Source organism: Prenolepis imparis, unplaced genomic scaffold (genome assembly GCF_030444845.1).
Source record: "Prenolepis imparis isolate NDT839.2.m4 unplaced genomic scaffold, iyPreImpa1.0 SCAF_1, whole genome shotgun sequence".
Taxonomy (NCBI): domain Eukaryota; kingdom Metazoa; phylum Arthropoda; class Insecta; order Hymenoptera; family Formicidae; genus Prenolepis; species Prenolepis imparis.
In genome coordinates, this window is record NW_028141159.1 from 24,098,745 (window position 1) to 24,115,763 (window position 17,019).

At 38.5% G+C, this 17,019-nt stretch overlaps 2 protein-coding genes and 1 pseudogene across 3 annotated transcripts in view; 2 read left to right on the top strand and 1 right to left on the bottom strand.

Annotated features, from left to right (window-relative positions):
* Positions 1 to 17,019, top strand: part of LOC145937124 (uncharacterized) — a 153,867-nt gene that overhangs the window by 133,066 nt on the left and 3,782 nt on the right. The gene's annotated exons all lie outside the window — the stretch shown is intronic.
* On the bottom strand, positions 2,861 to 5,896 carry LOC145937093 (uncharacterized; annotated as a pseudogene). The gene is made up of 4 exons (XR_014425478.1): positions 4,954 to 5,896; positions 4,486 to 4,704; positions 3,085 to 3,833; positions 2,861 to 2,996 (listed from the first exon to the last, which is right to left on the bottom strand). The product of XR_014425478.1 is annotated as an uncharacterized LOC145937093 (transcript).
* LOC145937108 (uncharacterized) lies at positions 13,762 to 15,544 on the top strand. The gene has a single exon (XM_083039975.1). The coding sequence runs from the start codon at positions 13,767 to 13,769 to the stop codon at positions 14,964 to 14,966; it is 1,200 nt and encodes a 399-aa protein (XP_082896101.1). The 5' UTR covers positions 13,762 to 13,766; the 3' UTR covers positions 14,967 to 15,544.

The following is a 17,019-nucleotide window of genomic DNA, read 5'->3' on the forward strand; positions in this document are numbered from 1 at the left end:
TCAAATTAAAATTAATTAATTTCTTTTAATAAGTAACTTTATCTTATCTTGACTTTCTTTTTCACGAGTGCGTTTATCACTGAAAATTTCAATAATGTGTTATCACTGAAAATTTCAATAATGTTCATATTTTAACATATATTTTAACATATATGTATATGTGATATGTATATTTTTATTAACATTTTCATCATGATCATAAAAATTTTATAAATTCCTGTATTTAAAAACATGTTATGAAATAATTTTTAATGCAAACAAATTTTCTGGAGAGCACAATGCTATAAACTTTTGATTTATGTCTGATGAAAATATGTACATACATATATAACACATATATATATATATATATATATATATATATATTAAGTGATAAATAGTGTATATAAATTCTGATATATAGCAAAAGTGACAGCTTATTGCGCATATTATTGATAGATTGATTAATTGTCCCCAATTCGAAGTTCAACTGCACCAATCTTTCACTTTGATGTTTAGTAGCCGTTGAGCATGCCAATTATTTTAACTCAAAAATTCTGATTTTCTATATAAATTCCGTTAAATCAAAAATAAATTACTCTGCAAGTTTGAAACATAAATTAGTAAATTTAAACATATCTAGAGAAATAAAAATGTTTTAGAAATTACAAACAATTTATGTAAATGTGTCAAACTTATTAAGTAACAAAAAATAAAATGAAATCAACAAAATCATTAATTTTTAAAATTCTTTCTTTTAAATCTAACAATTATATTATAATAATATATATTGTTTAAAAATTTTAATATATCGTCTAAATTAAATTTAATTTTAAGTTTTAATTTGACTACATAACATTGATTTTTGAATGTGTGACGTGTAAAATTAATAAACTTTATATACATTTTTTAAAATTAAAGCTCTCTTATAGTTTTACGTATTATACAGTTACGTATATACAGTTTTAATTACATAAATAGGGTATTATCTGCAATATATAACATTCAATTTTCTTCATGAATAAAATTTTTTATTTGCGTAAAGTATATAAATTAGAGTATACGAAAATACTTTTCTTCGTATAACTTCTTGGACCGAAGCTTCAAAGATCCTTCAGAATCCTTAGATTTTCTGACGAAAACATTATGGTCATTTTCGTTAGCATTAACACTTTTAGTAAAACACATAACGTTTGTAATGTTTGTAACATAAAAATTTTCTCTTCTTGTAGATACTTATTCTCGATCGACTTTCATACGATTCTCAACTATGTCCAATGTTTCATGTAATCTTCAATGATTTAAATACCACTAATCGAATTGATGTTCCTCCATGTATCTCGATAAATTTTGAGTTTTCTCTTACTTGATAAAACTCTTACTTGATGAAACTATTTCAAGATTGATTATAATGATTTATATGATCAAGCTATAAAGCTATATAGTATATTTTCTTCGATTAAACCCAATATATGTACAATGTAACTAGTGTAGTATATTCGATTGTATCAAAAACAATAATATAAGCGTAATTAAATTTCGCAATTTTTAAAAGTTTTTAAGTAGAAAAGCGATCGAATGACAAAAAATATATATTATTATTTTACAACATATTACGAACGCTTCTACCGCCTGACGAAACACATAGTCTGCTAATTCCCATATGTTTTTTATCCGCGATTCTCGATCAGCCTCCACATTGTCCTCGGATTTTATGTACGAGGCCACCAACCAGATGTCTCTCGCCTCGCACCACTGCCAAATTTCTTTCGCAATCCTATGTAGATTGGGATGCTGTACTCCTCCCATTTTATTAACATAAGCTATCGCCGTGGTGTTATCCATACGCAGAAGGATTTCGCAACTATTGATATCCCTAGCAAAACTCTTTAGCGCGAACAATGCTGCTTTTAATTCTAAACGATTAATATGGAACTTTTGTTCTTTTTCAGTCCAAAAACCTCGAGCCCTTTTTCCTTCACAGAATGCGCCCCATCCCGTGGACGCGTCGGAAAAAATTTCGTGTTTATAATTTCCCTGCCTAATAGGATTCGAGGATTTTGGAATATTATTCTTCCACCATTCAAAATCCGATCTGAGGCTCTCTGGAATACTAATTTTTGCGTCATAATTATCTTCATTTTCTAATAATTCTAAATACCTAATGCGTTCAAAACCTTTCATATACAACCGGCCATATTTTATTGCTGGACAAGCTGCGTTAATTGAGCCCACAAAACTTGACCATTGTCTAAGCGAGATTACTTTCCCTGGACTAATTTCTTCCAAATACCTGAGTATTCTTTGTCTTTTATCCTCTGGTAATTCCAACTCCATTTTTCTAGAGTCGTACATTATTCCTAAGAACTCTGTCCTTTGCCTGGGCTCCACACTACTCTTGTTGTAATTAATAATGAATCCTAAACTTTCCAAGAGATCAATCGATGTCTTCACATTACTAACACACTCCTGTCTAGATGATGAAATGAGTAGTAAATCGTCTAAGTATATAACCGAAGAAAAACCTCCTTTCCGCAGATAATTCACGACTGGCTTCAAGACTTTCGTGAATATATATGGGGCTACGTTAAGACCAAAGAGCAGGCATAAAAATTCAAAATATTGGTCCCGGAAAATAAATCTTAAATATTTTGACGAGCTTTCATCTATCGGTATTAGGAAATACGCGTTCTCTAAGTCTAATTTTGCTAAAAAATCGTCTTTGGAGATTAATTTTGCTGCTGTACGACCGTCTTCTAATTTAAAGTGTCTTGTTTGAATATATTCATTAAGCTTCTTTAAATTTAACACGAATCTGAAGGATCCATCTGCTTTCGGAATTAAAAAATAAAATGATACGAACTGTGGGTTTTCTGAGACACAGGGTCTAATGGTCGCTAATTCTAACAGTTTATTTATCGACCTTCTAAGGTCTTCTAGAGACTGAGAGTCACGCAGTAATGGTGCCGTCGGAACTTGCGCTTGAACCGGCTGAGACGTAAAACGAATCTTGTATCCTTTTATAGAATTAAGAATGAACTTATTACTAGTAATCGATTTCCATTCCTTAACGAAATATTTTAAACGACCAGCCACTCTTCTCACCTCTAGTGTTTGCGATGGTCTGATCTCGTCGGTCTTGTGGATGCTTTCCTGTTCCACTGCGAGTTTTTCTGGCGTTCTTTGAACCGCAGAGATCTTTGAGGGCCTCCTTTCCACGCCTGCTGTGAGTGGCCCTTGGACTTCATCGGCAAGCTTTTCCTGTTTCCAGTTTGACATCTTCAGAGGCTTCTTGGCTTGCTGGTGAGGAGCGAGATCTTCCACTATCTTACCCAGTGATTTTGTATGCTTGAGTCGTTTAAACAATTCATTGCCAAACAGATCATCTGTAATGTCCGATTTCTTTAGTAACTCTCTGTATTTCTCATCGATGCCCGGTAGAATAAAAGCTCTTCTCATTATTGATTGCTGATAATGCAGACCGGCCAAGAGTTTTCCTGCATTACCCAAATTTTCTAAGAGGGTACTCGAAATGTCCCCTTCCTCCAGTTCTAAGATTAGCGAGATACCTTTTGCTATAGCTACCATTGCCGAGCCTAATGCGTTTTGCGAGGACACAAAATGCTGGTCTCTGCTCTTTGCTACTCCTGACATATAAGCCAGAATTTCTGGATTGAGCTTAGGGGCTTCTACGTGCAAGGTCTCTTTTCTAGGAAATTTCTTCATTATTTCCTCCCGTAATTTTTTCTCTTCTTCCTCCCGTTTTTTATAGTCTTCTTCGTCTCCTTCGTATAGACCTTTACGCATCCAGTTTTTCCATTCTGTCACCAGTACTGGATGCAAAACGATGTCGACTGACAAGTAACACTACTCAAGTGCCATTCGCCGATATTCTTGAAACTTTGCACACACGTAGTACATCGAAAAACATTAAACACGTGTTTTTTTATTTTGGCTAACAAGGCGTTTTAAGGTCGGGTATAGTACCACTATCTTGCCTTCACTGGTCGGGTATAGTACCACTATCTTGCCTTCACTGGTCGGGTATAGTACCACTATCTTGCCTTCACTGGCTCGGTAGACCTTCCCATTACCTTCAGTTTCCGCCATATGGATGCGTCATATTGAATTTTTCATCCGCCACCTCTAGATTGATATAACTGTTGCCAAAATCGTAATCATGTATCTAATAAACTTCGCAAGTGGCGTTAAATAAAGTTTTTGAAACTTCTGCGATTTTGTCCACCATTTTGTATTTGCCATTCTGAATCTCGTTAAACTAATGTCAAAATCGTCATTAGCGATCTCAAAAACACGCAGACAATGGGAAGGTCTACCCAGCCAGTGAAGGCAAGATAGTGGTACTATACCCGACCAGTGAAGGCAAGATAGTGGTACTATACCCGACCTTAAAACGCCTTGTTAGCCAAAACAAAAAAACACGTGTTTAATGTTTTTCGATGTACTACGTGTGTGCAAAGTTTCAAGAATATCGGCGAATGGCACTTGAGTAGTGTTACTTGTGAGATGGTTCTGCTTTTAGACATAACCTTTCTCTAGTCTCATCGCTGAGGCTTATTATCTCGACCTCTGCCTCCTTCTTCTTCTTCTTCGCCCTATCCTCCTCTTCCGTGTCTGATTCTCCAACTGACGTGGACGAATTTGACCTCTCCTCCTCGCTCGCGTCCTCTTCCCCAAGGTCCTCTACGAGATCGCTCGGGGCAGCTGCGTAGCAACACAAAAAACAAACAGCTGACTCGCAATACATACGATATGTCCTCCCTCGAGTGAAGGCTCATCGTCGCGAGATTTTTACTAATGTGCGATATGTCCTTCCTCTAGTGAAGGCTCATCGCCGTGAACTGCGATATGTCCTTCCTCTAGTGAAGGCCCATCGCCGAGCAATGTGCGATATGTCCCCCCTCTCATGAGGGCTCATTGCTAAGACGCTTACGAGCACCTTTATTTACTTACCATTTTCTTTATTTTCCGCCTGGTCTTGTGCCTCGTCGGCAACAATGGCGGGCGCATGTTCGATAACCTCTTCGTCCGTCGCCTTCGTGAGTCTCCTCAGTTTTTTATGCAGAATTCTCATCTGCTTATTCATCTCGTCTAGATCCTCACTCACTTTTCTCTTCACCGTGCTCATAATTTTCTTCTTAATTTCTTCTTTTATCTCTCTCTTTTCTTCTACAATCACTCTATGATGTGACTCCTTCGAGCACAAAAAACGTTATGAAGCATAAAGGCATGGGCTAGGGAAAGAAAAAATCACTCTAAAGATTGTGGCGCCACGGTGCGTGGAGAAGGTACTACTACTTGTTATAATTGGGAGAACAAGACCTGAAGATAATTATTTTCAGCAGACAAAATGCGAATTATAAAAATGTTATTTTCTATAGTAAGATGACATATACATATACATATGTATTAGGAGGAATAGAGATGGCCGCTGAGGTAGTGACAGGCGGAAAGTAGTGCTCCGTGTTGGGATGTGAAAAAGGTGGTTTGTTGGGTGAGATAGAGGAGAAGGAAATAAGAGACGGATAGAGGAATACAGGAGGAGTTGAGTGAGGTAATGGTGAGCATGAGAACGAAGTAGAAAGGATTTTATGGAAGGTGGAATAATACGGAGCAACGGGAAGAAAGGACGAGGAGACGTGACGTGGCAGAGGAGATGAGAGAGAGGGCGCTGGACAGTACGGAGAGGCTTAGGTGAGAGAAAGGGTAGATGGAGAGGGCGCCACGGAGGTTGCGGCTAGTAGAGAGTGGTTCGAGCGGTTCAGATGGAGACGGCGAAGGAAGGTGGATACAGGAGAGGAAGTGGAAAGAGGGCGCCACCGATATGATCGACACGTGCAGGGTCGATAGCGATCCAGCTGACAAATGTTTTGGAAGATTGGAAAAAGGTTAGAGAGCAGGTAGAAAGTGAGAGATAATGGAGATTAAGAAGAAAGGACGCTGATAGAGCCGGAAGTGGAAAAGAGGAAGAGATCTGAAGAAAAGTTAAGAGAAGGTAGAAGAGAGAAGTTAGAAGGAGAAGGAAAAGGAAGTGGAATAGTAAGAGAGAGAAAGGAAATGGAGAGGATGAAGGAAGAGGAGGACCGGAAGAGCATGCAGGAGGAAATGGACAGCAGGGAAGGAAAAGAAGAGGATCGTGACAGCAGTGTCGGAAGATAGTGAAGAAGAATGGTGGATTGTAAATTAATGAGATCCACTAGCATCTATTTATCCAAAGTTTATATATTTTTCTCTTTAATATAAATAAAATTTCCATTAATTAAAAAACTAAACATGATAATAAAAATATTGCTCTGGGATTACAGATTTTTTTACTTGGTTAAGATTATATGTGGTTAATAATGTCTAAATCTATATATTGTTTAAATTTACAAATTTATAAAAATATAAATATTTTTGGTTATGTTATGACTGAATGACATAATTTCTAATATTTATATTTTATTATGTTTTGTTATTTTTCATTGTGCGTTACATTTAATATCTCTATTCCTAATTTTTATTCTTTAGTATATTTAATATTTATTTTTATTCTTAATATTTTCTTTATTGTGGGCAGAGCCTTTTATTATATCTTTATCTCATAAATTCGTTAAATTTCTTATATTTCTTTTATTTCTTATGTTTATTTATATACTACGTATATATATATTTTTTTATAAACCATATATTACGCCATGAGCGACAACAAACTTTAAAAACGTATACGTTTCTCTTGAAAAGTATGGTATGACCCATTCGTTGCATTGCGAATGAAAAATTGCGTATACGTTTCAGTTGCGACCGTCAAGAATAACGTTCTAGGGATTTTCAGGTGCGATCATTCGCATTGTGCAACTTACGTATACGCAACTATTTCAAGAATAGGGCCCCAGGAACGTAACTGTGAGCGTAACCTGCCCCCGGTGCGGCATATCTTGTAAAACGGTGCGCAGCAAATTTTTGTTTTTTTTCCTTTTCTTCTGCACCGCCCGCCGTACAGCATTAGTGATGTGCTGCAAAAAATAAAAATATGTAAGGATCTTGAAGAGAGTGCAGGCACAAATTAAAGCTCGAGCGAATATTTAACAATTTTAAACAAAAGTCTTTATTTGTGAAATTAAGGACACAGATTTAGTAAAGAAGATACAAAAGAAAGATTTAGTACATTAACTCAAAACGCACGCAAATAGAGCCCTTGCGCGACTCTCTCTTTACGCAGATATTTTCTCACACGAAATCGCAATCAGTCCCTCGATAGCTAACACCTCGACTGTTTACTTCGATTGTCCTTCGTCGACCCTCTCAAATCGCGAGCAAATTGAAGCAACGGCTCTCTCCGCCGAATTCCTTTCTTTATTTCTAAATATTGCGATAGGTGTCTATAGCTTCCGGATATCGACAAATATTCGATATGATTATTGAACAACGAATTGCAGTGCCGTAGCTAAATTTTCCTTAATTGCTTACAGGTTCGGCCATTCTGAAAATAAAAGTTCGTCCTCGAACGGTAGCGGCTTTTTATTATAATTTGTCGCTGACTTAACTTATCGCATACTTACTAAGCTTACATTTATTTTAACGCACTTATGCTACTTATTCTAACTTAAACCAAAAATACATCTATATATATGTATATGTGTGTAGGATTTTATATTTAATAAAGGTAATAGAGCGATAGGCGGATAGTTTGATTTAGGTTGACGTTTAATTAAATAAAATAAGATACAAAAAGAAAGATAACAGTTAAAATCTCGGAACGCAACACTTCAATTTTGTCTCACACACACTCGCTATTCTCTCGACAACTCGCTCTCGCTTCTCGTACGCGATTCTCACACTCGTATCTCGTAGACGACTCCTATTCTCTCACGCGTCTCGCATATGTGTTTCTCCTCGCGCAATTCGCTCACGCACGCGAATTCGCGTGTTACGCCGATATTGGCTGATCAATGCCGCACGCGCGATAAGGACCCGCGAAATTCTAACATCCTACACTCGGCCATTCTGAAATCAAGGTCGCCCCGACCGCTCGTCGTCTTCGTTGTCCTCTGATACATAGTCGTCATCCTGTATCCAGGGCTTCATATAATCAGCGGCCGATGATGTCTGGATGGGACCTTCACTTTCGCCGACCTTGCGCAACAGATAGCGATGGTTGCGCAAAACTCTTATAATCTCGTACGGTCCAAGATATTTGTGCGCTAACTTGAGTGAGGACCCTGCTGCGTACGTCTAATTGCAACGAGATCTCCTTCGCGATAGTTCAAAGGTTTTTTCCTTTTCCTGTCGTAGGTCTTCTTATTCTCTTGCTGAATTTTCTCGATATTCTGTTTGGCCTCTGCTCGCAACTATATTTGATCGTCATCGAAAGACACAACGATTTCGTCCTCAAGTAGCTCTCTGACATCAGGGTTGTTCCTGATGCGTGGGTGAACGCCCAGCAATAGGCGTCATTCCGATGCTCCTCTGTACTGTCGCATTCAAGCACATCTGCACAGCGCTCAAATATTTGTACCACTTGTTTGGTTTTGGAGACGACAGCTTTGCTAATAACGGTATAAGCGTGCGATTTACACGATCAACCTGACCATTCGCTCGCGGCACTCCTGTGGTCGTCAGCTGATGTTCTACGTTTTCTGACTGGCAGTACTCTTTAAACTCTCTCGATGTAAAGGCGGCACCTCTATCCGATACGATTCTTCTCGGATTACCAAATGTAGATGACTGTCTCCGTAGTCGCTCGATAGCCTCTGCTGCGCTCGTTGATCTGGTCGCATACAGCCACACAAATTTCGAAAACGCATCCACGACAACAAAAATGTGCGCATAACTCTTTTTGGTTGATTGCAAAGGATCCAAGTAATCGATATGGAAGGTATCTAACGGCGCATCTCCCTTGTTAATCGGACTCAAGTAACATTCTGCTTTTTCGTGCTTTCGCTCCGCTAGAATACACGGAACGCAATTTCGCAGAACATTCTCGACCTTAGAACGTAAATTTGGTATCCTTCCTTATAAGTGCCTCCGTTTTTGCGATTCCAAAGTGTCCCTGCTCGTGCACTCTCCTGACCATCTGCAGCTGCATGGCCTTGAGAACGACCAACTTTATGTCACCGTCATCTTCCTTGTAGAGCACTCCGCTTCGAGCCAAATAGCCCTCGGATCGGCCCTGTTCGATCGCCTCGAATATCCCTCGCAAGTCGTCATCCGCGCTCTGGGCTCTCTTTAATCGCGCAAGCAGTCCTCTCTCGCATTCACTAATTATTAAACATGTCGGTAACGGATTCCGACTGAGAGCATCGACATGCGTCATGCTCTTGCCTGGTCTATGCTCTATTACATATTGGAATTCCTCTAACGACAACGCCCACCTAGCTACTCGCACGCAAAGATCTTTTTTCGACATCGTCTGTGTAAATGCTCGACAATCGGTTACAATTTTAAATCTTATTCCTAGCAAGTATGTGCGAAATCGCTTAAGCGCTCTTACAATTGCTAGAACCTCTAACTCGTAACTCGAATATTTCTCTTCCGCCGGGGTGGTTTTACCATTCGCATAGTACACTGGATGCAATGTTTGATCCTCGCTATCTTTCTGGAGAAGTATTGCTCCAAATCCGTACATGGACGCGTCGGTATGCAATTAGGTCTCCGCGCCTACTCGAAATAAGTTCAATACTGGCCTCTCGCTCAATATTATCTTTAATTGCTTGAAGGCGTTTCTCTCGGCTGCACCAAATTGAAACCTCACCATCTTCAACAAATTCGACAGCGGACGCGCAATCGCGCTATATCCCGGAACAAATTTACGAAAATAGCCGCTCAAGCCCAAAAATGATTGTATTTGTCGCATATTCTCTGGCTCCGGAAAACATACAACCGCTTTAGTTTTTAGTTCCGACGGTCGTATCGTACCGTTCTCGACAACATGTCCGAGGAACTCTACCGCGCGACACAAAAAACAACACTTTTTCCAATTTATCGTTAGACCGGCTCGACTCGCAGTGTCTAAAACAATCTTTAGATTTCTCAATCCTTCATCCTCGTTAGCTGAGAGCACAATTAAATCATCCATATAAATTAATACAATCTTTTGCTTCACTAGATCCCTAAAGATCGCGTTAATAAATCTCTGAAAAACGGAACATCCGACACTGCTACGGTCTCGGAGGAACCCAAGGATGAGGAGAAATGTACAGATAAGTTGCATTTAGACGGTCCTATAATTAAAATAAGTAGTTTAAATAATATTACATGTTCGCTTAATGCGTTAATTGATACCGGGAGTCCGGCTTCGTTTGTTTCGCTTGGCAATTTGAGAAAATTTTCCGAAGTAACTAAAGAAGATTTAGAGCCAGTTGACCGTAAATTTCACGCACTTCCTCAAACGCCGATCGAAATTCTCGGTAAAATAAAGTCGAGCATTTGCTTTGAAAATTTCGGAGGAAAATCATTTGAAATAATGTTGTACGTTGTCGGTCCGGATTTCGCGGAGATTGACATTGTAATTGGCCGTGATTTATTTGAAGAATATCAACTAACATTGATATACCGCGCGAATAAACCTAGCCCGACTTTCGCTCAGTTATTATTAAATTCCGACGTTTGTTATACCGATATCACAACAGAAACTATTATAGATGATAGCGAAATAGATTGTGATTTGAACGCGAAATCTGAATTAAAAAAAATAATTCTCGAAAGTGAATCTTTACAAGTACCGGTAGTCGAGGATGATTACGCGGTGTCAGTAAATTTAAAAGATTCCTCAACTTATGCTTTCGCGCCTAGAAAATTCGCGTATCAGGAAAGGTTGCAAATCCGAGAAATTACGGACGATCTTTTGTCTCGCGGAATAATTAAACAGAGCGTTTCGCCTTACTGCGCGTGTATCGTCCCCGTGAAAAAGAAAAACGGAGATTTGCGCTTATGCGTCGATTTGCGTCCGCTAAACGCGCGAGTAATAAAACAAAAATATCCGTTTCCGCTAATAGAGGATTGCTTGACTCGATTAGGAAATAAATCGATTTACACATTGTTAGATTTGAAGGACGGGTTCCATCAAATCAAAGTCCATCCGGATTCTACTAAATTCTTTTCTTTCGCGACGCCCGACGGGCAGTTCGAATACGTGCGATTACCATTCGGATACTCGGAAGCCCCGGCCGAATTTCAGAAACGCATTGTTCAGATACTACAGGAGTTAATTCGCGAGGATAAAATCCTAGTTTATATCGACGATATTTTGATTGCATCAGCTACGGTGGAAGAAAACCTAAAAATATTAAAACAAGTTTTGTTAACTTTGAAAAAATACGGCTTTGAACTAAATTATAAAAAATGTCAGTTCTTAAAGAAGAAAATTGAATATCTCGGATATATAATTTCACATAATTCAATTTCTATGAGCGATCGTCATACCGCGGCAATAAAAGCATTTCCAGTGCCAAATAATATTCAGAAACTGCAAAGTTTTTTAGGTTTGACAAATTATTTTCGCAAATTTATTAAAAATTATTCACACAAAGCGAAGCCGTTATTTAACTTGCTTAAAAAATCTGTTAACTTTACTTTTGATCAAAGCTGCATGCAAGCGTTCGAATTATTAAAAGACGAATTAACAAAGTATCCTACATTGCGTTTATATAATCCGGCGGCGTCGACCAAACTACACACGGACGCGAGTTCGATAGGATTAGGAGCGATTTTATTACAGCGACAATGCGACGGTAAATGGCCCCCTATTGCGTATTTTAGTCAAGCGACTAATAAAGCGGAAGCTAATTACCATAGCTTCGAACTCGAAATGCTTGCGATTGTTAGGGCAATAGAACGTTTTCATATATATCTTTACGGATTAGATTTCACTGTAATAACAGATTGCAACGCGCTTGTATACGCGATAAATAAAGCAAACCTGAATCCGCGAATCGCCCGATGGACTTTGGTGCTACAAAATTATCGATTTAAAGTAGAACACCGTCCCGGAAAACGCATGACTCATGTGGATGCATTGAGCCGTCAGGTATTTTTGGTAGAAATGTTGCCCCTCGAAAGGCAACTTGAATTTCGACAATTAGAAGATTCGCGTTTGAAACAGATAGCCCGAGAATTAGAATACGCGGACAGCAAGAAATTCGAGCTCATTGACGGGCTTGTATATAGAAAAGCGCCCGATCGTTCTCGGTTTGCAATACCAGAATCGATGGTCACGAATATTATTAGGACGTATCACGACGAAATGGCCCATTGCGGCTTAGAAAAAACTGTGCAAGGCATTCTCCCGACTTATTGGTTTCCATCGCTGAGGAAACGAGTGAGAGACTATATTGATAATTGTCTCGTTTGTCTTTTGGCTAATTCCTCGGTGAATAAATTCGAAGGCGAGTCTCAGATAGATAAAGCACCGGAGAAACCGTTTGAAATTATTCATATCGATCATTTCGGCCCGCTACAAGAGACGCTAGACGAATATAAATATATTTTCGCGGTAATAGACGCTTTTTCGCGGTACACGTTTTTATTCGCGACGAAAACAACGAACGCGAAAGAAGCTTGCGAGAAATTAAAATTATTATTTAATATTTTCGGGAAGCCGATAAAATTAGTCTCGGATCGAGGATCCGCGTTTACCTCAAACGAATTTACTACTTTTTTAGACAATTTAAACATAATATTCCATAAGGTGGCCGTCGCATCACCTTGGGCCAATGGAATAATAGAAAGAATAAATCAATTTTTTAAAAGTAGCCTAACAAAGATTATAGAAACTCCTACGGATTGGAAAGACAAGGTCGATAAAATTCAATACGTGGTAAATAATATTGTCAACTCATCGGTAAAAACAACTCCGTCGAAGCTGTTATTTGGATACGACCAGCACGGTCACGAAGACAAAGAACTTAAAAAATTTCTCGATGCTTAGTTAGATATACAAAACGATATTGTCGAGCAAAGAGATAAGTCTCGAGATATTGCCCTTCAGGCAAATGAAAATTTGAGACAATATAATAAAATGTGTAAGCGCAAGCCCTAGATGTACCTAGGCACCGTTAAATATATTCACCCGCCTAAAAGGGGAGCGCGACAGGTAAGGCGCCGCCCCCCTCTACCTATCGATGTACGCGATTTAGGCTGACGAAATCAGAAGAGAGTAGTCAGGAATGTGTGAGAGAAGCAAGTCGATATGCGAAGGACTGCGTAATCGATAAGCATCGAAAGTTCGAGAACGATAAGTAGCGTGAACAAAGGACTGCTCGCGTTACATTTTGTTCAATTTCTTGTACTTCAATTTATTAAACCGGCTTATGTGTCTATCAAAATAAAAAACTCTTTTAACTGAACGCCCGGCGATCTTACAGACATTAATTTTTCAGAAGTGGGATACTGTCTGATAATTCGCGTACGTGTGAATCTAAATTAAATTTAAAGCTCATATTTTCTGAGTAAACTTTAAATTAAAAAAAAAAAAAAAATCGGAAATAATCTAGTGAAATTGCTGTCGAAATAAGTGAACAATTAGAACGGTTGTCGCGAAGAAAATTGGTGATAAGTTACGAGCTGATAGAATTCCAGAACATTCGATAGCGCCACGTGCCACGAAGAAAGTTGGCGAACCGGAACTACGTCATAGCCTAGAAGGTTCTCGTCTTCGGTCTTGGAGCAGTGACTCAGCAGAAATAAAAGTAACAATCGAGAGAGGGCCATTGGCTGTCAAAAAAAAAAAAAAAAATTTTTTTCGGGTCGGTAAAGCGAAGCAAACGGATACCTGCCACTGAATAATTATGGATCAAAAGAAAGTAGAATCGATGACGATAAATGAGATGAGATCTCTAGCATCAACGTTAAAACTCGATTCTAAAGGTAGTCGAGAGAATATTTTGAGCAACATTATTGCTCATTACGATCTACAGGGGTGGCCGAACGCAAATCCTGAGAGCGCGAGGGGCCCTTCCCTCGCGGGCGGTGTACACACGAGCGGCCTATCCCCTGCCGGCGGGTCATCTGAAGGAGAATCTCAACCATATTCGAGCGATCCGATAAGAGAGGCAACTCGGGGCGAATCAAGAGTACCGACTACGGTTTCCGGAGCAACTACTACGCAAAACGTTGCAAATGTGGGTCCAATGCCGGACATGCAATTGATTGTCAATGCAGTGATGCAGGCTATGCAGCAAATGAATTCGCAAGCTACTTCAAATCAATTACTGGCTAATGTAGACGACACGCAACGATCGGAGAGAAACAGCGGCGTCTCTCCTCCTATCTGGCAGAATGTGAAATATGCTGAGAAATTAATTCCCGCTTTTTCGGGCAAAGATGAAGAAAATGTCGTAAAATGGTTAGAGAGAATTGCTAACCTCGCGCGGACCTATCGATTCAGCAGTGACGTCCTGTTGCTTGCCACGGTGAGTCAATTAAAAGATCGCGCTCTAAAATGGTACAACCGACAACCACTCGATTCGATGTCTACGTGGGAAGACTTTAAGTTCCAACTGAGGCGATATTTCGAGCGGAAAGAATCATACTCCGCTACCATGGCACGGATCAGCGCGCGTATATGGAAATCATATACAGAAAAATTCATTGAGTACGCGGAAGCAAAATTGAACCTCATGCAGATGTTGTCGCTCTCAGAAAAAGAGAAAATAGAGCTCTTAGCCGACGCAGTGAAGGACTTCAATCTGCGCAGGATGGTTCTGAACACGTGGTTCGATAATGTTCCTGATTTCATCGATCATGTGCGCCGGATAACTGAAGACAGCGTCATTACACGAAGAGGAGAATTTCCTAAAAATTCTTCAAAAAGAGTTGATAGTGAAAAGGCATCCGTAGCTACCGAGAAAACGTGCTTTACCTGCAAAAATCCTGGACACCTATCGAAAGACTGCCGAATTGCAAAGGCTATCTGCTTCAAGTGCGGACAGACAGGACATCTCAGCACCACTTGTCCAAAAAGAGAGGCTCGACAAGTTGCGGCCTGAGTGATCTGCAGGACCCTGCTGCCCCCTCTTCCACGTCCGTACCACAGGCTACGACGCTGTCAGCGGATGACGTGTTGCAGATCGACGCAAATTCCGAGGCGAGATCTTACATTGTTATCCGTAGAATTAATAATAAGGATGTCGCGATAAAAGCATTAATTGATACGGGAAGCCCGGTTAATTTAATTAAAAAATCGGTGTATTAAAAATTGTTTAGCAATAGAGAATTATTTAGAGTTAAAAATGAAATTAATTATAAAGGTATAAATGAGTCACCGATAGTAGTCTATGGTAAAATATATGATCAAATCACTCTCGATTGTACAAAAGATACGTGGTATGATATTTCTCTTTTAGTTGTCGATGATAAAACGATGCGTTATGATGTCATAATTGGTCGCGAATTCATAAATAATTCGAATCTTAGGCCGGTATTCATAGTCCGTTCTTATTTCAAGACCGTCTTAAGTAATGTCTTAAGATGCAAATACGGCTCTGTGATTGGTTAATCACATCTTAAGATTGTACTTAAGACATTCTTAAATATAAGAACCGACTATGAATACCGGCCTTAGATTGATATATTATAAAAATAATTTTGTATTTGAACATATTGATAATTTTAAACAAATAGTTCAAGATATCTTGACTATTAATGCAATTGAAACTAGAGAACCTCGCGATATTATAATAGAAAATTTAGACAAAGATTTAGATATCGAGGATCAACGAAATTTATTAAATATTTTTGAAGAAGTAGATAAATTGAAAATAGAGAAAGTGAATGATAACCACAATGTACAAGTATATTTAAAAGATAGTTCATTATTTAGATATGCACCGAGACGTATGTCATTTAGCGAAAAAGATGAGCTCCAAAAAATTATAGATGATTTGTTAACGCGTAAGATAATTAAGCCGAGCATTTCACCGTATTGCGCGCGTGTAATTTTAGTCACGAAAAGAAATGGAAAGAAGCGAATGTGTGTAGATCTTAGACCACTTAACCAACGAATACATCCTCAAAAGTATCCATTTCCTATAATAGAGGATCAATTAGATAAACTAGGAAATAAACAGATCTTTTCTAAACTAGATTTAAAGGATGGTTTCCATCAGCTCGCAATCCATCCCGATCGTACTAAATATTTCGCTTTCAGTACCCCTTCTGATCAATATGAATTTACCAAATTACCTTTTGGATACTCTGAGGCACCAGCCGAATTCCAAAAAAGAATCTTACAAATATTTGATCCCATGATACGTGCGAATAAAGTTTTAATATACATAGATGATATATTGATTCCTACGTTTTCTGTTGTTGAGAATTTGCAAATCTTAAAAGAAATATTGATACGTTTGAAAGAATACGGATTAGAATTGAATTTAGAAAAATGTACTTTTTTGAAGAAAGAAATTGAATATTTAGGATACTTAGTTTCTTATAGGGGTATTACTATGTGTAAAAGACATGTACAAGCTATAATAGAGTTTCCTCAACCAAAAAAACGTTAAAGAATTACAGAGCTTCTTAGGATTAACAAATTACTTTAGAAGATTCATAAATAATTATGCGCTGAAAGTTGGTCCCTTGCAAGAATTAGTTAAGAAAAATAAAAAGTTTATTTTCGATGAAAAGTGCTTGCAAGTTTTCGAGCAGTTGAAAACCGAGTTAATAGCTCCGCCCGTATTATGCATATATAACCCGATCGCGAATACCGAATTACACACAGATGCAAGTAGCCACGGATTCGGCGCAATATTAATGCAAAAACAGACTAACGAACATCTAGGTCCTATTGCGTATTTCAGTCGTGCGACGAATGAGGGTGAAAAAAATTGTCACAGCTATGAACTTGAGACTCTCGCTATTGTAAAAGCTGTCGAGCGATTCCACGTTTATTTACAAGGTATACACTTCCGAATTATAACTGATTGTAATTCCCTGGTTCTTGCTATGAAAAAAATAAATATAAATCCACGAATAGCTCGATGGAGTTTGACACTCCAAAATTATAACTTTGAATTAATTCATAGAGCGTCCGGAAAAATG

Excerpts from the sequence above, each read along its gene's own strand:
- LOC145937108 (XM_083039975.1), top strand. The coding sequence starts at position 13,767 with ATGGATCAAAAGAAAGTAGAATCGATGACGATAAATGAGATGAGATCT.